The sequence below is a fragment of the Littorina saxatilis genome, linkage group LG8, assembly GCF_037325665.1.
Source record: "Littorina saxatilis isolate snail1 linkage group LG8, US_GU_Lsax_2.0, whole genome shotgun sequence".
In the NCBI taxonomy this organism is placed as follows: domain Eukaryota; kingdom Metazoa; phylum Mollusca; class Gastropoda; order Littorinimorpha; family Littorinidae; genus Littorina; species Littorina saxatilis.
The window spans coordinates 2,339,719-2,363,629 of record NC_090252.1 but is presented as its reverse complement, the minus strand read 5'-3'; the positions used below and the strand labels follow the sequence as shown (position 1 = coordinate 2,363,629).

At 40.1% G+C, this 23,911-nt stretch overlaps 1 protein-coding gene across 2 annotated transcripts; it reads left to right on the top strand.

Moving 5' to 3' along the window:
• The first annotated feature begins 799 nt into the window (after positions 1-799).
• LOC138972521 (GTPase IMAP family member 8-like) lies at positions 800-23,693 on the top strand. 2 transcript variants are annotated; one of them, XM_070345164.1, is made up of 20 exons: positions 800-952; positions 3,798-3,939; positions 4,583-4,782; positions 8,385-8,714; positions 10,953-11,083; positions 11,589-11,842; positions 11,977-12,063; positions 12,299-12,385; positions 12,575-12,780; positions 12,999-13,129; positions 13,358-13,611; positions 13,723-13,785; positions 14,538-14,764; positions 15,025-15,155; positions 15,415-15,671; positions 16,985-17,202; positions 18,956-19,086; positions 19,229-19,485; positions 21,987-22,066; positions 23,175-23,693. In XM_070345164.1, exons 1-20 carry the CDS (start codon positions 941-943, stop codon positions 23,229-23,231), a joined length of 3,255 nt encoding a protein of 1,084 aa, XP_070201265.1. In that variant the 5' UTR covers positions 800-940; the 3' UTR covers positions 23,232-23,693. The 2 variants fall into 2 exon arrangements, with proteins under 2 accessions (XP_070201265.1, XP_070201266.1); XM_070345165.1 differs by having other exon boundaries at positions 22,553-23,693.
• The last annotated feature ends 218 nt before the right edge of the window (positions 23,694-23,911 follow it).

The following is a 23,911-nucleotide window of genomic DNA, read 5'->3' as shown; positions in this document are numbered from 1 at the left end:
AGGATAAAGTGAATTGTAAATATAATATGATTATTAAAGATTACTGTAAAGGAAGTTTTTTGGGCGTGTTTGAAAATTCACAAAGTTTTAAGGCAATAATAAGTTATGTGAATTATTTGATGGTGATAGCCAAAATGTGTGTTGGTATTTATACTGAGAGGGACTTGTTATATAGAAAAGTTGTTTAAAATACATTTAGAAATAGTATTGTTAACGATATAGGTACATTTAAAGTAGAAACATTAATATAAAAAGCAGACAAAAAGAAAAGAAAAAAGATCAACAAAGAGGGATACTCCCCGCAAAAAAAAAAAAAGAAAAAAAAAAGGGTTGAAGCTGCCTGCATGCAACTAAGATAAAAAAAAAATGTAAAAGTTCATAATCATTTATTCTTCTCCCTAACATTCAGGCCCACAAAGTCATTGTCATAGGCAGCCATTCGATTCCAAGACAATCATCACAGCTTTGAACCGACCCTTTCGTTTAACCATTCAAAAATCAACATCAATAACGCTGTTAGTACTACAGCGCGCTCAACGTTCGCATTTTTGAACTCGCGATGAGATTTGTTTCTTCTGGTGGCAAGCTTACCGTTAACAAACGCATTCGTACTAGTTAGGATTCCCCCAATTTTCGCGACCTTGACCGAATACTCTCAAAGTCACCACTCCGGCGTTCATGCATAGTGAACAGTTGGGAAGTTAAACTTCGGGAGTTTCCACTTCCGAAAGAGGCCTCTACTTTCAGTGTTGCTGACTTCCTGCTCATGCATACGGGCCCTGGTGAAGCCCTGTGACACACTTTGGGCTGTCCTGTAACGAGAAGCTGTCACTGTAAAGTTGACTGGAGAATTTCCTGTTAAATGCGAGGAAGGAAATGAGATTTGTAAAGTTATTATTGTCTGAATCACGTCAGTTACTAATTCATCTTCAGTGGAACAATGTACAAACAGGTAAGATACTATTTTAATTTGCTTTTAGTATGTGTTTTTGTGTGTAAACGTTGAGTTTTCTGAGAGCGAGGGAATGTGTTTGGTCAAGCAAGCGCAACTAATCTTGTTTAAAAGCGTAATGTCTTTACTTTGAGTGTTTGCTTTGCTATTTTAAGTGGAACGCTTTTGCGTGAATAGCTATCTGCTCAAAGTGCATGATATCCAAGTGTCATATTCCCACCTTGTAGATACAGCTACCCATCCTGTCATTTTTGTTTACGTGTCTCACGTATGCGAGCACATACGATGAAATTCACTGCAGTTGATTTAAGATGAGAAAAGACTGTTCGTGAATGCGATCATTTATATGAAGCTGTGCAACACGCTCGATATGAATGTGTTGCATGTTGTGTATTTATGGTGATACTGCCAATACCTAGCCTAAAACGTTTCAACAGAATGAATAAGAAAACGCAATCAAAAGATTTTAACAAAGCCAGAATATGAACAAACATCATCGTGAAAGTAATGATTCTTTTCTTGGATGTAAAAGGTTAACTTTTGTCGTCATCGATGATGCGAATGCAGGCACTAGTTACACAACAAAACAGCCACACTTATAGGAGCCTTAGAGTCTGAGCTTTTTTTTCAACATCCCGACATTGTTTGAAGATCTGTTAATTCTGGAACAAAGGCGGACAATCATTTTCATATCCACACGTAAAGGTGTTTTCTTTCAAAATTGTATTTAAATGAAAGAGGAAGTCGAGTGGTCACACATTCTTCTTCTTCGTCCTCTTCTACTTCTTCTTCCCTGATAGGCTGAAACTCCCACGTACACTCTTGGTTATAGCCCAATAGTGTTTTTTACGTATGTCCACCATTTAGGCAACCACACACCGATTTTAGAGGATGCAAGCTTGGTATGTGTGTGTTTCACTTAGCCACCGTACTCTGACATGGTCACATGCTTGCGTGAACGCACGAAGATGGAAAACGCACTTGCAAGTTTGCACATAAGTTGACATGGGAGATCGGAAAAATCTCCATCTTTATACCACAAGGCGTGGATGGGGCTTGAACACTCGCGCAGAGAGAGGAAAAAACCACACACAAAACCCTAATGAGACATTTATTTGTTTACTAATGTATTCATGGTTCGTTCCCCAATGTATTTCTGTATTTCTTATTGATCTGGGTGTTTATATGTACAATGCATTTATGTACTTTTTGTATGCAATCATTTATCTTCTTATGCATCAATTCATTCATTTACGTATATATTTTTATGTATGGCTGTCGGATCACTTATTCTGATAATTAACCCCCAACACTTCTTGCTAATTTTATTTAATCTTTTTCATGCGATGAGGTATCGAAGTGCTAATTGAGAATCAATTTCAGAGATCCTTGCAGGGTATATATTATGTTGCTCCGAACTAGAGAAACTCTTATATGGTATGCGCAACATAAGCATAATGTTTCCTGCAGTCACGTGACACCTTGACATCGCTTCGAACAATGGATTTTCCTGACCTATTTTCATTCACTCTACAGTTAGATAGGAGAAAAGTTCCAGAATGTTTACCTGATATTAGATCGGAGTCCCAGTAAAATTTGAACAGTTCTCTGTCACATATGGGACTATATGTATGGGTATTAACAGTTCCTCAAAAGATGATAATAACTTATGAAACAAGTCGCGTAAAGCAAAAATACAACATTTAGTCAAGTAGCTGTCGAACTCACAGAATGAAACTGAACGCAATGCAACGCAGCAAGACCGTATACTCGTAGCATCGTCAGTCCACCGCTCATGGCAAAGGCAGTGAAATTGACAAGAAGAGCGGGGTAGTAGTTGCGCTAAGAAGGATAGCACGCTTTTCTGTACCTCTCTTTGTTTTAACTTTCTGAGCGTGTTTTTAATCCAAACATATCATATCTATATGTTTTTGGATCCAGGAACCGACAAGGAATAAGATGAAAGTGTTTTTAAATTGATTTCGACAATTTAATTTTGATAATAATTTTTATATATTTAATTTTCAGAGCTTGTTTTTAATCCAAACATAACATATTTATATGTTTTTGGAAGCAGAAAATGATGAAGAATAAGATGAACGTAAATTTGGATCGTTTTAAAAATTTTTTTTTTTTTTTACAATTTTCAGATTTTTAATGACCAAAGTCATCAATTAATTTTTAAGCCACCACGCTGAAATGCAATACCGAAGTCCGGGCTTTGTCGAAGATTACTTGACCAAAATTTCAACCAATTTGGTTGAAAAATGAGGGCGTGACAGTGCCGCCTCAACTTTCACAAAAAGCCGGATATGACGTCATCAAAGACATTTATAAAAAAAATGAAAAAAAAACGTTCGGGGATTTCATACCCAGGAACTCTCATGTCAAATTTCATAAAGATCGGTCCAGTAGTTTAGTCGGAATCGCTCTACACACACACACAGACACCCACACACACGCACATACACCATGACCCTCGTCTCGATTCCCCCCTCTACGTTAAAACATTTAGTCAAAACTTGACTAAATGTAAAAAAGACACAACGACATGAATCTTAATTTTTCTTTAAACTTTTTGAAATAAGAAACAAATATAATGCCACACAGGGAAAACACAGCAAAGCACATCCTATAAACCCAACGTGGGGGTTAATCAGATGTGTTTGTGTGTGTTTTGCCCCTGTGGCGTACACATTGTTTCGTAGTGCAATCTCTTTTTAACATTTGTATTGCTCTGTCAGTTTGATCTACATGGCATTATTTGCATCTTGGAAATCATAGTAGTATTGTAAGCTGTTGCTGACGTACAAAGGCTTAACAAGTTCTAAACAAATATTTGCAGGGTCAGAGTGGAGGTAGACACAAGCAAAGGAGCGTTAACACAACACCTCAGAGAGGAACCTCAGCATCTCTGACCGTTGCCATCCCTGTGACTGATGCTGGCATCAATGATCCCATCAAACACCCTGATCAAAAACTAGAAGGTACTGACAATGTCATTTTTAGAACAATTTGCTTAATGGTTCACAGTTTTGAGTAAAATGTACGTGTTCAAACGTACAGACTTTGTCACAACTTACTCAGAAGCGGGATTTTCAGAAGAAAAGGGAAAGTAAAAAACACGAAAAGCTCGTTCCTATCCAAAAGGTACAGTTTTATCGCATATTCAGAACAGATTGTCGTTAAGGCAAGCTAGTTTTGTGCAGACACCCTGCCCGATTAGACTTCCCTCGGTTAAATTCTGGCACAGTACGCACAACAAATCAAAAGTACTTTTTGAATGTACTGAAGTCTCCTTCAGGTGCTACTTCCTGAAAGAACTGTTTTTTTGCATGTGTGTATTTGTGTATGTGTTTGTGTGTGTGTGTGTGTGTGTTTGTGTGTGTGTGTGTGTGTGTGTGTGTGTGTGTGTGTGTGTGTGTGTGTGCTGTCAAGTGCATGTTTTTATCTCATGACATATCTGCATGTTTGCTTGGACGACAGAAGACTTTGCCTTATAAACGTCTAATTTGTAAAATGATATCGGATTGTTGTGTCTGTCGTTCTTGCTACCGCTTGTCACTCTCAAATGGCAAACCAGAAGTATCAGATTATCAGATTAACATCAACTATTTTTCCCACAATTAGAAAAGGAAACACAAAATGAAGGCATGACAGATCTGCACGCAAAATGTGTCGTCATCATCGGCAAGACGAATAGCGGCAAAAGTACATTAGGCAACTTACTGTTGGGGAAGAAGCAATTTGCTGTCCGCAAGGAGATTCCTTCAACATCAGCGGATGACGTTTCTGTTGGAAGTGGGGCTTCTCTACCAGAAGCACGGAGGGTAAACATGATTTTTTTTTTTACATTGTAAATTATTGGCATAAAGTGTTAACGAGGACGGAGAGCCAATTTGTCTCCTAAGGTATGTGTGTCTGTTTGGTTGTAATATCAAAATCTGCCCAACGGATTTTTATGAAAATTGGTGTGCTCGATTTTGAGAGCATTTGTTTGTGTTGTTCTTCCCCGATTTTTGATAGTAATATTTGTGACCCTCCACCACGGATTGAGTCGCATGTCACCTTTGCATGATTTTCATATTTTTACATTTTCCTAATGAGTTTTTTATGCTCCATCCAGTGGTGAAAACCGTTTTAGAAAAGAGCGAAAACTGTTTGAGCTATAAGCCTGTGACTAAGGTGACCCTCACACTGTTACCATACACTCTCCGGACTTATATCAAGCCTAGCGCAGAACCGCGCGAGGTGACATGCGACTCATTTCGTGGTGGAGGGTCACATTTGATGACGTCATATTAGCTGGTTTGCAAAAGTTGAGGCCGCAGTTTCAGGCCACAGTTTTTCACCAATTTTCTTGAAATTTGTAATTTTTGCTACACGACCTTTGACTCAGTCTGGCCACTGGGAATGCATTTCTGTCTTCTATCTTAAAACAATCGTTCATAAAATGTTCATTCACATTTTGCAAATTGTTTACGTTTTTGTTATAACACTGGAATATGAAACACAAAAGTGAAATCATTGTAAATTTCATCATGTATCCGAAAATATTTAGTTTTGCTGTGTTTGGTTCAAAATGTGCTTAAGAAGTGAGAAACCCCTTAACTTTAGCCACTTTCGTTATTTTTGGACCAAGACTTTATAGTTTTATTGTGTTTGATGTTGAACATATTTTCAAAATGAAGAAAGTTGTTGAATCAAACATTGTCACGAAAGGGGTGACCTTGTTTGACAGGCTCCCACGGGATGCCTATACAAAGTACCACCGATCGAACAAATGATATGAACAGTAGACATAATTACTTTTTCCGGCATATAAATTTCAATTGTAATTCAATCAAGTTGGCGTTTTAATGAAACAGATCCTGTGATTGGTCAGAATGCCCCAACTCATTAAAAATTACCGGTGATTAATTGTCGATAACCACTCGCTAAAAAAGCCATTAACCACCTGCTGGCGAGGCGCATTGATACAACCTCAACTAGGCTCGGTTAGCTTTGAGGGTCATTTTACAAGTAGGAAATATGAAGGCCAACGAAATACCGAGACCATAAGGTATGCGAAGTGATGACGTCGAATACGTGGCGTAAGTTCATGCATGAATTCTTCCGAACTAGGTCAGTCAATTCCAAAGATAGCTTTTGTGATGAAAAGAATTTGTTTGAGAGTTTGCTGTCAAAAAAGAAGGGAAAATGTATGTGAAAGAAAACAAAACAGGAGCAGAGTGATCAGATAGAAATACAGAGACATATTTTTGGGGACTTGACCCTTGCAGGTAGGTGGACTGAAAGTAGTGTGTGAACAGAACAGAACCAATTCTGTCTGTTTACCATCGCATGAAAGCAGGAAAGAGATCGTCGTCAGATTGAATTATACTGTTCAAAAAAAGAAACGCATAGTTGCTACTTGCCAAATTTGTTTTATTTTTCGAAAAAATTAACAGAAAATCCAATATTTAGATTATTTGTTTGAAATTTGGTATGGACACAGTTGAATGCACACACAGTTCATTTGCATCTTCAAATCAATCAGTCAATCAATACGATTGGGTGCCGAGGCTGTCAAGTCAGTAGGGGGTGTGACTGCCTTGAGCAGCAACAACTGCCCGGCACCTTCTGGGCATGGACTGGATCAGATGCCGGATATCTTGCTGTGGGATGGTGTCCCACTCCTCCTGAAGTGCCTGCAATAGATCGCGGTGATTTGCCGGCGCTTCTTCTCGCCTGCGCACACGTCTGTCCAATTCATCCCAGAGGTGTTCTATCGGGTTCATGTCTGGCGACATGGATGGCCAGGGAAGCACCTGGACATGGTGGTCGGTGAGGAACTGGGTGGTGAGTCGTGCTGTGTGCGGGCGAGCGTTGTCCTGCTGGAATATGGCATCCTGGTCAGCCAGAAGAGGAAGGGCGTGTGGGCGCAGAATTTCCTCCACGTATCGCTGGGCAGTTATGCGCCCTTGGACGTGCACCAGGGTGCTCCTTCCAGCGGTATTGATCGCCCCCCACACCATGACGCCTCCACCACCATGAACGGGTGCCTCATCCACACAGTTGGGCGCGTAACGTTCGTTTACTCTCCGGTAGACCCTCCTCCGACCATCATGTCGCTGGAGCAGGAAGTAGGACTCGTCGCTGAACCACACGTGTCTCCAGTGATTCCGGACGGTCCAGCGAAGGTGCTGGTTGCCCCACTGCACTCGGTTCTGGCGATGGCGGCGGGTGAGGACAGCTCCTCTGTGAGATCTGCGAGCTCTCAAACCAGCTTCATGCAGGCGGTTCCGCACGGTCTGGTCCGATAATCGGTGTGGCCCGGGGAGAGCCTGGACAGAAGATGAGGCCGACAGGAAACGATTCCGGAGGTGGCGGAGCCGTATGAAGCGGTCGTGAGCTGAGCAGCAGTTGTCGCCCTTGGTCTTCCCGCTCGTGGCAAGTCAGCAACGGAGCCAGTGGCTTGAAACCTGACCCACAGTCTACTGATGGTGCTCTGGGACACGTGGAAGTGCCTGGCGATTGCACTTTGACTTTGGCCTGCTTGTAAACGACCCAATGCAATTTGGCGGTCTTCTCTGCTCAATCGGGCCATCTTTCGTCGCTGAATTGTCGTCTGATTTCTTTGTGGCGAACAATCTGCTTTTATGGGTTTTGGAAGACATGGTGAGAGCTCAATATTCCCCGAGTTTCACGAGATTACACTGAAGCATGACGAGTGGTCATGCCAAATGAGCAATTTTGACATTGTAGCCACTGATAACGCATGCGTCACGTGCAGAGCTCACTTGTGGCAATGGACGAAAGGTTGACGACCAGATAAACATTTTCTGCAGTTTGGTGGATATCCTTGTAGCCATATAACTAAATTAACCAAATATTACAAGCTATGCGTTTCTTTTTTTGAACAGTATACAATAACATTAACATACTTCCATTTTAAACTTCTCGGTCTTCATCGTGGATTGACGCCCTCCCAAAGTCTAATTGAAGCACTCCATCGCTTCGCTCCGTCGGGCTTCAATTAGCTTTGGTCGGGCGTCAATCCACGATGACGACCTCGAAGGTTCAAATGGAAGCATGTTAATGTGTAATTAAAATGGATTGTGGGTTAACGCTTTTCTGAGCGTGCGAAAATTGTTGCAATAATTTTTTGGCCAAGTTTATTATCAGCCCACTGAAGAGAACGTTATTATTGAGTCTGGAACCCGCAAATAACGGCACATTGAAGGGCAACTGAGAGATGATGACGTCTTCTTATGACTTTCTTTCCCGAAGCATTATAGAACAAAATTGCCTCAGTCTCAGGTCTTCCCGAAACTATACTTCTGACCAAAGTCATGTTTTCGTAACCAAATATAAAAACATTGGGTGTATGTAGAAGCATGTGTAATTTAACAATGAAACTGTAATCCTTTGTCATATGGATAACACACAGGTTGCCAACAGCACAGCACTATCGCCTGTGCAATCACAAGGTTCAAACAGCGTGCGACTAAACTCATCGACCATTCATCGCCAAAAAGAAAACTCTACAAACGACACAAAAGAAAAGGAATTGCTTTCAAATGTCGGATCTCCTCGTAAAGAGGGCAAAACCTCTAAAGGGCCGACAATGGGCGTTCACACACACAGAACCTCACCAAAAGAGATAACATCTGGATCCATCGAGCCAGCCAAACAACCGATACAAGAAAAGAAAGTAACCACCCCCAAATCAACTCAAGCACAAGTGGCTCTGCGAGAGCGACCATCACATACGATTAAGGTTAGATTGTTTTCACTGCTAAACTACTTCTACTTATGTATCTTGTGTAAGCCGTAGTTTATTTAATGTGTACTCACCCGTCGCGATATAACCTTGAATGGTTGAAAACGACGTTAAACACCAAATAAAGAAAGAAAGAATGTGTACTCAGCATCAGTTTTAAACATTGATTATTATTTCGTCGCTGCCGCTATTCCAGTAAAATAAACCTTTGATTGACTGAAATCTTGCCACATTGTCGAGGCAAACAAAGAACAAGTTGATTCAGTCTCCATGCATTGTCAAATGTCCGGATTTCCTGTTGACTTAGTTTTGTTTTGCACTTTTCGGAAAAGGGACCAGTGTCTTTGGAAATTCAGTCCAGGCTGATCCCGAAGTGATCCAAGTCTGGTTGACCCTGGTCAAGTTTTAAGGTCACAGTGGAGTCCAGTTTTGCTCATCAATTGATTTATTGATTTAAATCTAGAGCTTTGAAATGTTTCACACTTCTAGGTATTGATAACTAAATACATAACGCAGGTAACAGAACTGACTGTTTTGGATACAAATTCTTTCCTATGACAAGCAAAAGATGTTCCGTTGTAGCTGTTCTGATTGTGTGTTGGTTTAAACGAGGGATCCTTGCTTTGTGCTGAATATTGCAGGGCAATGAATTGCCTTGTTTTAATCGGTTTTTATTATAAACGACCTCATCTTAAAGGCACAGTAAGCCTCCCGTAAACCATAACAGATACTGTCAGGCTTTTACACACAGTACAAACACCCTTCCATTTGAACGCTTACCAAACGGGAACATCCCAGGTGCCCTCCGTAAAGAGCGAGCAATTTTCAAAGAATTGATTTTTGCGTGGTTTATCTTACCCCTGAGCCATCGTGAATCCGTGTGATCAAGTTTCCCTTTTTTGGCTCACGAAGTGTAGCCTATGCGATCGTAACTTTGTCTGTCTGTGCGTCGGTGCGTGCGTGTGTATGTCTGTGGTAGAAACTTTAACATTTCGTCATTTGAAGACGTCACATTATGGCGTAAGAGGGTTAGACGTCACGCGTCTCGGTCATTGTTATTTTGAGCGGGCCGAGACTAGTTGGCAGTCGTGTCCCTGTAACTTGTGTAAGTAGGCTACATGCAGACAGACAGATCTAGATCTAGTGTCTCGCTTTCTTGCAGTTTCACCTATGCTTACTGTGTGTGTGTGTGTGTGTGTGTGTGTGTGTGTGTGTGTGTGTGTGTGTGTGTGTGTGTGTGTGTGTGTGTGTGTGTGTGTGTGTGTGTGACGAAGTGATTGAGTTTGTGTTACTGTTTGTCGATTTCTTACGTGAGCCTTGAAGGCTTCGCCTCTTGTTTTACAATGTAGTCGTCAGTTAGTAATTTGAATGCGACTCGATGTAAGCTTGTCTGCAATGGCACGTTATTATGTACCTCTGAGTATGCACGACACAAACGGCTGTGGTTCACAAGAACTCTAGCGATGGCTTTTGACTGTTCAGAGGAACTGGCGATAGACACAACCGTCGTCTCCTACGAGAACCACGACCTTGCGTGACCCTGCTTCCGGGCTTTTCTTTTTTCAAACTTTCAAAACTTCGAATTGTACTGATCTTGTCTTGATGAAAAAATAATTATTTCATGATTTAAGAATGTTTGTGTAACAAGCTGTCAATTTATTATTTAGATTTTAAAAGTTATGTCTAGCGCCAAAACGCACCACGGTCCGATCGTCTCTGAGCAATCGACCCAAAATTAATTCTTTAAAAATTGCTCGCTCTTTACGTAGGGTCCCTAGGATGTTCCCGTTTGGTTAGCGTTCAAATGGAAGGGTGTTTGTACTGTGTGTAAAAGCCTGACAGTATCTGTGATGGTTTACGGGAGGCTTACTGTGCCTTTAAAGATCTGCACTTTGACGTACCTGTCTGTTATTATTTGTTTAGGGGTGGTATACATCCTTGCTAAAATACCAACATCTAAGTGAAAAAGTGGAAATAATTCTTAGTTCTGCAGTGATTATATTTGTCAAGTAACACATGAAAAAAAACCCAGACGTACACCCCAAGAGAACAACTTTATTGCCACCTTTGTATCCACTCTATAGATCCCTATTAAAAAAAAGTATGCATGTAAAACTCAGGCCTGAAAAAAACAAAGAAAGGACTACCAGTAAACAGGAAAAGGTGCTTAGTTGCACACATTAGACGATGTACAGACATATTATTTGCCAATCCAGTGTATGCATGTGCTTGCAGATACTTGACACTCCGGATGTCACAGGTCGAGGAATGACTGACAGTGACATTGATCAGGAAGTAAAGAAGTGGAAAAGTTTGGCCTCACCATCACCGGACGCTTTTCTACTAACTGTTCGAGCTGATGTCAGGTAATTAAAACATTATGCCCTTGAGTGCCAAAAGAGACCAATGCTTTAACTTAAATAAGTTATGATTAAAATCAAATGTTTACACCCATGCGAAAAAAAGTAAACTTGGATTTGTCTTATCATTTCACAGAGGTATTAACGCCAGTTGTTGAACTTTTGTTTGATTCATATCCATGACACCTAAAGACAATCTATGTACACAATTCCCCACGTACAATTAGATGTAAAAAAAAAAAAAAAAAAAAAAAAATTCTTAAGATGATATAAAAACAGCAGTTATGACGAGTTGGTGATCTAAAATATTTTCAGTTTGTGTGCGATACTGGATAATCAACTGTACAAGAGTTTGTAAACTGCATCAGAACGAGTTCCCAACGACGCTTCTATGCTGGAGTCCCCCACAATGACTAACAAGGTTATCATCACCACATGAAGTAGAAAATTGCGCAAATACTTACACAAGTTTGACACACAGTCAAATAAGTAATGATTTTGGTGATTTCAGACATGCAGTTGAAGATTTTCTGCTGTACCAGAAGGTCAATGAGGTTTGGGGCGATGCGTCAGAATTTCGCAAGAAGCTGATCGTGGCTTTCACGTTTGCTGACAATCTCACCAACCCTGACGAGGATCTGAGGGAGAGAGCCCCAGAAATTCGAATGCTGCTTGAAGATGCTGATGGCAGACATATTCTGATCAGCGATAAGAACCATATGATGGCAAAAGAAGCCGCCGAGAGAGTGATTAACTTTGTGACAGGTATAACCATCTTCCTTTATTTGTATTTCTTTATACTTCTTTTGGTTGTGTGCACTTGCTTGTCTTCAGAGGAAATGGCATGATTCAGTGTTCCCCTGCTAACACTCAGGAAGTTTTGGTGTTTTTGCTTGCAGGAAAGGCGGAAACATTCGGCAAAAAGTTAACATTCACATGCAAAGCTCCTTCTGCCATCCAAGAAGACGCCTGCACCGCTCACGACGGTACGAATTCATTCAAAGCATTGGAATTTACGTAGAGCTTTAAAACCCAGCAATACAATGCCATAAAAACAAAAACAAATAATGCATATAAAATCATACCAACCTCCACTAAAAGTGAGAACTTCTATTTTCAAACAAACTTGTCATTCTGAAGAGTGTCGTCAGAGGAAATTCAATAATTAAGTGTTTCTCCTGCCAACACTGATGTTTTTGTTATTTTGCGTTTTGCTGGCAGAAAAGGAGGAAACATTCGACAAGATGTCTACACTCACATGCGAAGCTCCTTCTGCCATCCAAGAAGACGCCCACAACGCTCACGACGGTAGGGATTCATCAAATGAAATTGTTTGTTGCATTGGTATTTATGTAGAGCTTTAGAACCCAGCATTGCAATATCACAAAAACAAAACAACAAGTGATTTATTCAGTTATTGTTATTTTTAAAGTTTTGCATCAATAACTGATGTCTTTTTATATCGACTTTACAATGAAAGATTTTTTGTATTTGAAGATGAGCAAGACATCGTAAGGAGAGGGGCTAGTCCTATGTGCCAGAGTTCTTCAAATGAACGACGTGTTTTGATCATTGGCAAGAAGAATAGCGGCAAGAGAAGCTTGAGCAAACTGCTTGATGGCAAAATACAACCGGATGCCGGAACTGATATGCCCACCAAAGGCATATGGGACAAGACTAAACGAGACACAGCAGTACTGAGGGTAAGCAAGTGATCACCACATCAAATAAACATCTGTATGCTATCGCCTGATTTGCAGAATTTGACATGAAGAGTCTCATAGAAAACACATACGAACACATAATTATAGTTTCTTTTGACGAAAGGTATCGTACCTGTGTCTTACAAACCTTTGTCAAACGCAATGTGAAGACTGGAAATGGCACACAATCACAGTAATGGGGCTATGAATGTTTACAGGTTGTGGAAACACCCGACGTCATGGATGACAAAATGTCAGAGGAAGACATGCGCCAGCAAATTTGCTGCTTGAAAGAGGAGATGTCATCAAGTCCTGACGTCATTATGTATGCTGTCCGATGTGACCCCAGGTATATTACCTACCCCTTATTCCAAGCTACATTTTTGCTACTTGGGTGTGATCAGATTCGCAGGCATGACGTGAAATGTCGAATTTAACAAAGAGTTTTCTTCAAAACTACAGTTGTCTAAACTGCAATGGGAAATAGTAATAAGCCTTGAAATGTAAAATACAAGCAATTTAATTTGTTTATATTGCCCTTAATACAACATCCAATCAAGGCTTTTTACTTGTCTAGGCATACAGTCGAGGATATCAAAATGTGCCAGATGATCCAAAATCTTTGGGGAGAAGCTTCTGTTTTCCACAAAAAACTGGTCGTCGCTCTTATTTTCGCCGAGAGTCTTGACGAGCCACAAAATGTTCTCAGCAAGAGTCAACCAGAAATTCAAAAGCTACTTGAGCATGCCGATGGAAGATACATTCTAATCAGCGATAACGACATTGCAACAGCGGAGGCTGTCTCCGACAAGCTGCTCAACTTAATCACAGGTAACTATAGCTTTTGAACTCATGTTGTTGTTTTTCCATATTGTTTATGGCAAGCGTGTTGATGCCGATGTCTCCTGCGGATACAAACTGACATGTTATTGTTTTCTCCAGGGAAGACACAACCAGCAAAGACGCAATGTCCGCCAGCCAGTAAGGAAGACGCAGAAAGAAAAGGTATGCCAGTATTCTCAGCAATATTGCTTGTTCACGGGCCTAGCCATTACGGTATGTCTTTGACTGTGTAATGACATAACCATGTGAGCTCACAAGTTTCTCTGAGAACCTAGACTGTGATGTGAAGTAGCCATTGGTAGTATTTGCTTGTGAATGTTTTAATGTATTTTTCAATAAAACCGTATTCTTTATTATTAGATCTAAGAGTTTGTCAAAGGCAAAGTTTTGAATTTGATATAGTCAATGTCGTTCGTATGTATTGTTTCCATCAACTGCTTGAATATTTCATGAACAATTCTTTAGGCATTGTTTTACTTTTTCATTCAGCAATAAATAGATACAATACACTATGGGCATGTTTGACACACCAAGCTATAAGCTTAAAGTGGTAATCCTATTAGAAGAAACACATTATACACGCCACAATACCTTGCAGCGAGACTTTAAAATAGTACTTTAAACCATACAATAAGCAGATCAACAATATTTTAAAAAAGAATGAGAGAGGACAAGACAATTGAATGAAAAACAGAGAGGGAGAGCTAGAGAGAGAGAGAGTGAGAGAGAGATAATAACTTCAAACTTAATTTCTATCGGTAAGGTCGGACACATTCAACTCAGGTTCATTTTGTCACAAAGAGGCCGCTTAACTCAATATATTCTTCTAATTCTTGAAAAATTAAATTAGCTAACTCAAAGAATTATTATGAATCATGTAATAGTGTATTTTTCAACACTGGCTGTTCACAAAGAGTTTCAAGGTGAACAAGCAGTCCCTGAAAGGCGGACAAGTGCGCAAGACGAAAGACAGCCGGATGAAAGACGTGTTTTGATCATTGGCAAGACAGGCAACGGCAGAAGCACACTGGGCAACCTCCTTCTGGGCACTGACCAGTTTCGTGTGGCCACAGGAATGTCCGCAGCCACCACACAGGCCCAGACTGGACGGAGGGCTGCCACGAAAGGCACAGCGCTGAAGGTGAGCTGTTTAACGGGTTGTTGTTATGTTGTGTGTGTGTGTGTGTTTTGGGGGGTGTTGCCCAAGTGGGTATTGTCCACATGTAGATATATTCAATTTTAGTCAAAACCCCGGTAATATTGTCACAAGTTTGGGGGTCAAGGGAGGACGATCCGATTCAGCATTGATCTTATTCTCTGTTTCATGATTCTGTATTGTTTGAAGAATTCCGGTTTACATGCCTTTGAATTATATATATGTGCTCACTTTATTTGGGCCAGGTTGTGGACACACCTGACTTGATCAACCAGGAGATGAGTGAAGCAGACATGCGTTGCCAGGTGAACCAGTGGAAAACAGAAACAACATCAAATCCTGATGTCATCTTGATGGCAGTCCGATGTGATATCAGGTATTTGTCATTTTCTGAGCTCTGCGTGCTACTATTGAATGATGGAATGAGTTCATAATCATCATCTTCATCTTCATCTTCTTCTCCTTCTTCTTCTTCTTCTTCTTCTTCTTTTTCTTCTTCTTCTTCTTCTTTCAGTTGATTTGTCTGGACGTGTTGTAGATCTTTTGTTCCTTGATAAAATCGTGTCCATAGCTTACACGCTTGACAGTATTCAGAACCTGTAAGATACTATTGTCTTATTGCGCACTCTATGAAGGTACACGTCAGAAGAGTACAAACTCTACCAGAAGATCAAAGAACTGTGGGGAGACGCATCACAGTTCTGCCAGAAACTGATTGTTGCCTTCACGTTCGGCGAGACGCTTGACGAGGATATCCAAGAGGTGATGAAAGACGTTGGACCGGAGTTACGACACGTGCTGGGGGATGCCGGTAACAGATTTGTCGTCTTCAGTAAAGATGACCCCAAGATGACAGAAACTGCTATCAGCAAAGTGCTTCGCTTCAGGGGAGGTAGTTTCGTTTGAAATGTTTGTTTTAACCTTTTTCGGATTGATTGCAAATTTGCTTTCTTGTAAACATGGAACATGAGTTTCAGATAAGCTTGAAATCCTGCTTTAAGGCTGAAATCTACCTCCTGTTAAAGTGAGAAAGGTTTTTTAAAAGTAAACTTTTTGTATGTTCAAGGAATACTGCAGCCTGAAATAACAATTCAAATAGAGCTTGACGTGCTTGTTTTCAAGAAAACAACTGAAACTTGATTATTTTGTATAAGACTTTTCCATACAACTGCTACTGACATTTTTATGGTTAAAGTGTGGATATGTAAACAAATCAATAATGACAAGATTAAAACTAAAGACAATTAATAGATGAACAAAATAGAATTGACAAAATCACTTACCTTTTTGGTAATTTGAAAAAAAAATGACAACTTCTTTCCAACGTTTAAAACTAAATTTCAAGCATGAAACACAAATACAAATACAATTAACTCTGTATAGGTATTGAGACATTTCTAAAACGTTGTTCCATCCAAGATAAGGTATCCCTTTTAACGACAGTAAAAATAAGAATAACCCTAAAGGTGCTGTATTTTGATCTGTGGTACATGCTTCTAGTCTCACCTGAGAAAGACTAATTGAAAAAGACTATTCCTTTTTAGATTACAGTTTTATGTAAGTGCAAGGATTGCTAAGGAGACAAATAGAGAAAACAAAAGAGAACTCATACATTCTTTGTTATATAATGTGTGAAACTTGAGAATGAGGTATCTGACTTTCGCACACGAATCACCACTGAATAAATTAATATTAAAACACAAATCTTCGATTTTCAAGCTTAAACATCTGGTTTCCATCAGTTCTTTATTCATGCTGTTCTAATTAAAGACATGTCAGGAGGGTCAAAGTCCCATTTTAATTCTACATTTTTTTTATAGGGTTAGACTCTAGCGTTAAGAGTTAAGGTCAAGCCTGGCTCGATCAAATTCTCAAGTGTTTGGTAGATTCCTGTGAAATCGTGCATTACACTGTCTTTTAGGACTTTTAGCCAGGTTCCTGAAAGAAATAAAAATTGAGATTTATTCCAAAATAATAAAAACTAAATCCTGCGCTACATAACAAATACGTAAATATCAACCATGTGCATCCGCCAATGGAGCAGACCAGGCACAGAACAAACAGTTTAAACTAAATAATACAGAATAAACGGAGGTGCTTTCAATATATTTCTTTTAAATCCAGGAGTCTAGTCAGATGCTGCTAAAGCCTTCAGAGGAAATGTTAATTCCTACCAATACCTTGGATTCGAAACTCTCTTTGAAGGTGAACAAGCAGTCCCTGAAAGGCGGACAAGTGCGCAAGACGAAAGACAGCCGGATGAAAGACGTGTTTTGATCATTGGCAAGACAGGCAACGGCAGAAGCACACTGGGCAACCTCCTTCTGGGCACTGACCAGTTTGTTGTGGCCACAGGAATGTCCGCAGCCACCACACAGGTCCAGACTGGACGCAGGGCAGCCAGGGAAGGCACAGCGCTGAAGGTGAGCTGTTTATATGGGGGGGGGGGGGGGGTGCTGTCCAGTTGGTAAGATGCATGCCGAATTGTTCAAAACACCTGTACATTTGTTTGTTTGTTTGTTTGCTTAACGCCCAGCCGACCACAAAGGGCCATATCAGGGCGGTAACTGTCCAGTCATATTGTCTCATAAGTCAAATAACTATGCTTTTAATTTTTTTTGTCTTAAGGTCAGAAAGTTTGTTTTTTTAAATCAAACCATAAAGAAGACGACACCCTCTGTTCAGACCTATACAAGCCTCAAGTAATAACTGTTACCTTCTCAAGTAGAAATTCCAAAAAGTTGTGGCACTAAATCAAATCTATGTACAGTACTACTAGCTACCATGTAAAAGCCCAGTGTCTTGCAAACGCCCACTCCCTTGGCCAAAGGTTTAAGTACCAGGTATACCCTCAACGTGTATACATAGAATATCGAGAGTGTTTCCATTGATTTGTTTCCATGTTTATGTGTGGTAAAGTTCTGCGTGCGAACCAGACATTTCATCTGGGTTCATGTTGAGGTGATCACAGCAGACACGTTTTTGGCAGTTGATTTATTACCTTTACCATTGTGATTGGAGTATCTCGACAACACTGCCAAGTAATGCTGAACAGAAAGTGAACTCAGCTGAGGCTGTAGAGATTGATTGTGTGGATATAATGTTGAGTGAGCGGACTGGAGCTTGTTTTGATTTGGTCCCTATGAAGGCAAGAGACTGCCTATTTACCACATCTTTTCCAATGTTTTGCCAATGACGAGGATTGGTTTTTTTCTGAGTTTGTTCCTGGTCGCTGCTGATTCATTGGAAAGGACATCTACAAGATCGATCTTTTGTCTTTTTCAATTGTCATTTTATCTGAGATTTTGTTACAAAATCATTTGGCAAAACGAGTTTTATTGTCTGTTCTTGTTACTCGCTCCTATTGTGGCTAGATATTTATAAACATATGCTTGTCTCAGTGACTTTGACATCATAAGCAGTGGAAAAGTAGGCCCCTGCCAGACTAGTTTGACACGACCTCATTTACATGGTATACACACGTGTGAGAATATGGTTTAGTTATCTAATGGTTGATCTCTCTTAAGTATGTAGAATACAAACTTTGATTAGAAGGACATCATACATGTATTCCCATGTTCACACCAAGTTCGACTTGTCGCCATTGTAGTGATGAACTACTCCTGCACGTGGTATGCCTTTGTTCAAAAAGGAGGGGGTGAGCATTCACAATGTAAGCTACCTTACGATATAATTATAAAGATGTGTGTGGTAGTCTCTCAATCGAAAACATTGGCTGAGTGTCAGATAGCACCTGTTAGTGAGAGCCACTGTAAGGTGACCCTGAAAAGCTTGAGTACATATTGTTTGATTCAGCCTCGTGTTACCGACTTGCGCAGGCGCCCTTGGTCAATAATAAACGTAATGCAGTTTCTAGAACAAAAATGTCTGGATTATTAATTGTCAGGATTAATAAATGTCTGCTAAAAATGTTTTGTTAAAAGTAGCCTTACCAGAAATTAGAAACTACAGTATCAGTAAAAATAGACATAAGTACGTCAAAACTGCTGACATACTTATGCACACTCTCAAGACTAATTAATGAATGCATCATATGTCTGGCAGAAAACTGAAGACTGATTGTTTTAACCAAGCTTTAAAGTTGCAAGGACCGAATAACGTATTTGTTTAAACAAAAATCTTCCAATAATTTGATCTCATTGGGTTTTTTACCAGGTGGTGGACACACCCGACTTAATCGATCAGGAGATGAGTGAAGCAGATATGCGTTGTCAGGTGAACCAGTGGAAAACCGAAACATTATCAAATCCTGACGTCATCATGGTAGCAGTTCGTTGTGACGGAAGGTACGGTTATGAATTGCTTTTTCTCCAGATTTGCCTGCGCTTGTGAATATTTTGTTTCTTAATGACTCAATTTTGTGTGTAAATTAGAGGTTTGAAAGTGGTAATCGTCTGTTTCTGAAGTGTCAATGTGCATTATTTGAAGGTACACGTCAGAAGAGTACAAACTCTACCAGAAGATCAAAGAACTGTGGGGAGACGCATCACAGTTTTGCCAAAAACTGATTGTTGCCTTCACGTTCGGCGAGACGCTCGACGAGGATATCCAAGAGGTGATGAAAGACGTTGGACCGGAGTTACGACGGGTGCTGGAGGATGCCGGTAACAGATTTGTCGTCTTCAGTAAAGATGACCCCAAGATGACAGAAACTGCTATCAGCAAAGTGCTTCGCTTCATTGGAGGTACTGAAAATGGATTGTTCTAGCTAGTTAAGTTTTTGTCTTACTAGCATTGCATGCATCTATCTGTCCGCAGTTATCGCCTGCCCCCATACTCCCCCCCCCTCCCACCACCCTTTTCATCTAAACCCCTTTTGTCTCCCTCTTTCTTCATCAAAACCTGTTGCAGTTGTTATTTCGCTTTAAGTGCCCTGTAGACGTTTACATGATCGTGGAACTGTTCCCACACCTTTTAAGATAGACCGTATTCCGGTTGGGATCAGTCGCTATTTTCAGTTGCTCTGGGTCGTGCGCGAATGTAGGTTCGTCGCCAAGACCCGTCTGACAATACCTGGTATCTCATATCCACATCATTTTAGGTTAGTCCAACCATCCAGTGACGTGATACACCAGGTATTGTCAGACAGGTCTGGCCGACGATACTATCTTCGCACGCGACCCAGATCAACTGAAAAATAGCAACTGATCTCAACCGGAACACGGTCTATTACAATGTAGAGACTTGAGCCCGGGATAAACTCTATTCTCGAGCTAATTTTGCCCACTGTAAAAATATCCCGAAGCATGAGTCGAGGTTAGCCCTATCGCGCTAAAGTCCGGGTCAAACTATCCCCTCGTTTTGAAGCTGATAAGTCTTTTATCCCGGGATTAGTTGAAAAACAACATGGCGGCGGTTGCACTTCAAGTGCGAAGAAACCGTATTAAAGGGAAATGGAATAACGTTTTCGACGTGTTTAATGTTTATGGAATGTTGACAAATTTCGGTTTTGCCGCGAATATTTTTGTAATCACTGACAGTGTTTAAATCAAATATAAACTGTCAAATCGACATGGCGAACCCCGACCCCCTCCGTTTCCCTCCAACTTACTTCCCTTAGTCCTAGAACTAATGTCCCTTGTACCGCCTGTCGTCTAATCCAATGGGAATTTGCACAAGAAAACGAAAACGCGAAGCACAAAATGGCACGAGAATGAGACCCAGTTGGAAGAAACATTTTGTCACGCTTTTCATGACGTCAAGGTCTACATGGGTCATTTAGAACAGAGCGACGTCACTTTTCGAACGCTGATTCCTGGATTTAAAATGGCCTTGACATCCGATCATGCGTAGACCTGCTGCGGAAGTTCCCATCCCAAAAATAGATCGAGGGTAATGCACGGGTAAGTTATCTTTTCTGTAACCTCATGCATTGTGCGGTGGCAGTACTACCTAAGATTTTGCAAAAATATCTGTTTTACATTCTACAATGTGTTTAATTCCTTTTGGATGCAGAAATGCCTCCATTTTGAAATACAGTTTGAACTTTTTATCTAAGTGCTATACTTGTTGAGATATTTAGGGTCAAACAGGGGGTATCTGACCTCAAAATGTCACAAGAAATTCGACTCAAGTATGCTTAGTGCACACATGAAATAAAAGGTACTCCCTCAGATACAGTGCCAGATGATGTGATTGTAAAGTATGTGTCAGTAGAAAAATGAATAATTGACATGACACTACTGAGTGACAGTATTTCGAAACATTTTGAAATTCTCATTTTGACTCGTTTGAAATGTTTGCGAAATTTCTATTAATGTTATGGTTCTCGATTGATATTTTCGAAACTATCATAGATACAGGGGGGGGTATTTTGCACACTTATGTTTCAAAACATTCTTTGGAAGCTGAACCTCTAATCTTGGCCTTAGGTATATCATAGCTCAGCTTACAGTGGTTGAAAAGTGAAAATTGTACCTTAATATTGCATTAACATACAGAAGAGCGTAGAACATAATTATTCAACCATAAACACTTTCTTTGAGTTTTAGCTTCCAAAGAAACCAGTTCCATTTAACATTGTTAAGTACCAAATTCCAGTAACTGTTCATTGTGTGTTAATCCTTCTAGAACCACACACACTGTAGTAGATGTGCCCTTGAAGGTATTTCTTATTATTTAATGTTTATACATCAATAAACTAATTCTTGCAAAATGTATTCATTGTTTCTTAATATTGAATGTATGATCTGACTTGTGACGACATTTTATGGAAATTGAATCATATTCAGGCAACATACCGCCAACATAAAAAAATGCACCCTTCGCTATGTAGTACTGCCCCCTTAACTGATTCTGCTATTTTCGGGATAACTAGTCTGGGCTAAGCTACTATCCCTGGGTTAGATTGACCTCAGCTCGTACATACCGGCGCAGTAGATTAGTCCCTTACAAGTTACATGCGTGAGGTCTGGATATAAAAAAACCACCTGTTTGCAAATGGCATTACACTCGTTAATAAAAAATCAAGTTCATTTGAAGAATCATCTTCTCTCAGTCACTTTCTGTCTCTCTATTTCTCATTCTCTCTAGTTCTCTCTCGCTCCCTTTCTTTCTGTCTCTGAATAACAGTATTATCTCCAGCGTTCAAGTTCAGTCTTGTTTTTACTTCCAAAATGTTTATTTTACTTTCTTGTAAATATGATAAATGAACTAATGGGAAAGTGTTTGCAACACGACGGAACAGAGAAAGGAAACACATCCGGGACATACCAGGAGACTTCTGTAATCAATCCAACACAAAGACAGGAAACACATCAAATACAGGTTGGACTGCGCTTGTGTTTTTTCTCATTGTGAATCTCCTATTGTTTTACGTACTAATGTTTTATACTTAGAGAATACTACATGGCTTGCTACGTGATATCACGTTTACACGAGGTTTTTTAAAAGTACTGAAATGCGAGCAACATATTTGAAAAAATGTGAAGTTTGCCCTCGGTGACTTTGTCATCATCAACAGTTAAAAATCATGTCCTTGCAAAACTGTAGTTTGACCCGACCTAACTTTCATGAAATGCACAGATATGAACAGAGATGGTATACATATAAACATGGGTTTTCGTTCGTTCGTATGTAGGACTAACATGAGCAAATGAATAAAAACCACTGAATTTTCAAACGAATATTACACCTCCACTAGTATCATATACGATATTGTCTCGATGGATTTAGCATTGTGGTTGTCAAGAAGGTATTTACAGCTTGCTTGTTTGTGTTTGTTGGAAATGTTGGTTTTATTTTCTCTTTCAGGACTGAAGGGTAATATCTTCCTTCTTCCAATCAATCAGAGGAAAGGAACAAGAGTTTTCTGAACGAATGATCTTTCTCCTTTTATTTTGCTCTTGCTAAAATCCTAAGGAAATCTTCTTTATACATTTCACTCTTTCTATTCTTCTTCATGGGCTGAAACTCCCACGTTCACTCATGTTTTTGCATTAGTGTATTTTTACGTGTATGACCGTTTTTACCCCGCCATACAGGCAGCCATACGCCGATTTCGGGGGAAGCATGCTGGGTATTTTCGTGTTTCTATAACCCACCGAACTCTGACATGGATTAGAGGATCTTTTCCGTGCGCACTTGGTCATGCCCTTGCGTGTACTCGCAAAGGGGGATAAGCCACTACTTTTTCTTGTCAATCACAGACATAATTGATCGCGTCAGTAAATTATGTACGCCGCATCTTTGTGAAATACTGCAGGTTTTAAATACGTGCACTTTTGCAGGATTCGCCTTGAGAGAGAAAGGAAGAGAGAGAGATGGAGGGTGTGGTTCATATACGCGCGCGGGTGTGTGTGTGTGTGTGTGTGTGTGTGTGTCCAAACTGCCAATGCTGATACGTCTTTTTTTCGATTTTGTTTTTATCCCGAAGGCACAATGGCAGACAGCATCACCTGGCAGTACATCAAGGGCTTGTTTGGTGATGTGAACCCTTCTCGCCTGACATGTCTCATCTACAGAGGATTTAAAAAATCTATTTTCTCTAGCCATGTCCACATGTTGTTTGGTTGATTTGAGGAGGCTTCTTTCAAAGTTTGTTGTATGTACGATTTGAATTTTTCCATATTGTCAATCATTCTGCCTTTATTGCGAAATGTACCCTTTTATTACTGTACCGTTCTAAAGGTATTGATACAAATCTCATGACACCCCCCACCCCCATTTGTCACTGTTATCTCATCGAGATTGTGTAGCCAGTATAATCCCAGCGTAGAAGTTAACTTTGTGCACATACACTAACAGATGGTTATTAGTTCTCATTGGAATAATAAGTAGTGCATGCAAAAGCTGGAACTGAGTTAAAAAAAAAAACACTAAAAAACATTAACGTTTATAAGATAGTAAGACGAACCCGACCCCTGACAAAATCAACAACAAAGAACTGCGTGTGCCCCCCCCCCCCCCCCCAAAAAAAAAAAATAAAATAAAATAAAAAAAATAAAAAAAATATGTTGCCAGTTTTCAGTGACCAGTTTCAAGGCCCACATTTTCTACGATCGACAAGCAGCTGCCCACTCACGCGAACACTATGTCAATACCATCTTCATCATTATCACATACACAAACTATTGACATGATGTATATTTTTCAGCCAAATGTTAGGATTTA

Excerpts from the sequence above, each read along its gene's own strand:
- LOC138972521 (XM_070345164.1), top strand. Across the intron at positions 8,715-10,952 it reads GACCATCACATACGATTAAG|ATACTTGACACTCCGGATGT; the intron begins GTTAGATTGTTT and ends ATGTGCTTGCAG. Across the intron at positions 12,781-12,998 it reads GAGACACAGCAGTACTGAGG|GTTGTGGAAACACCCGACGT; the intron begins GTAAGCAAGTGA and ends GAATGTTTACAG.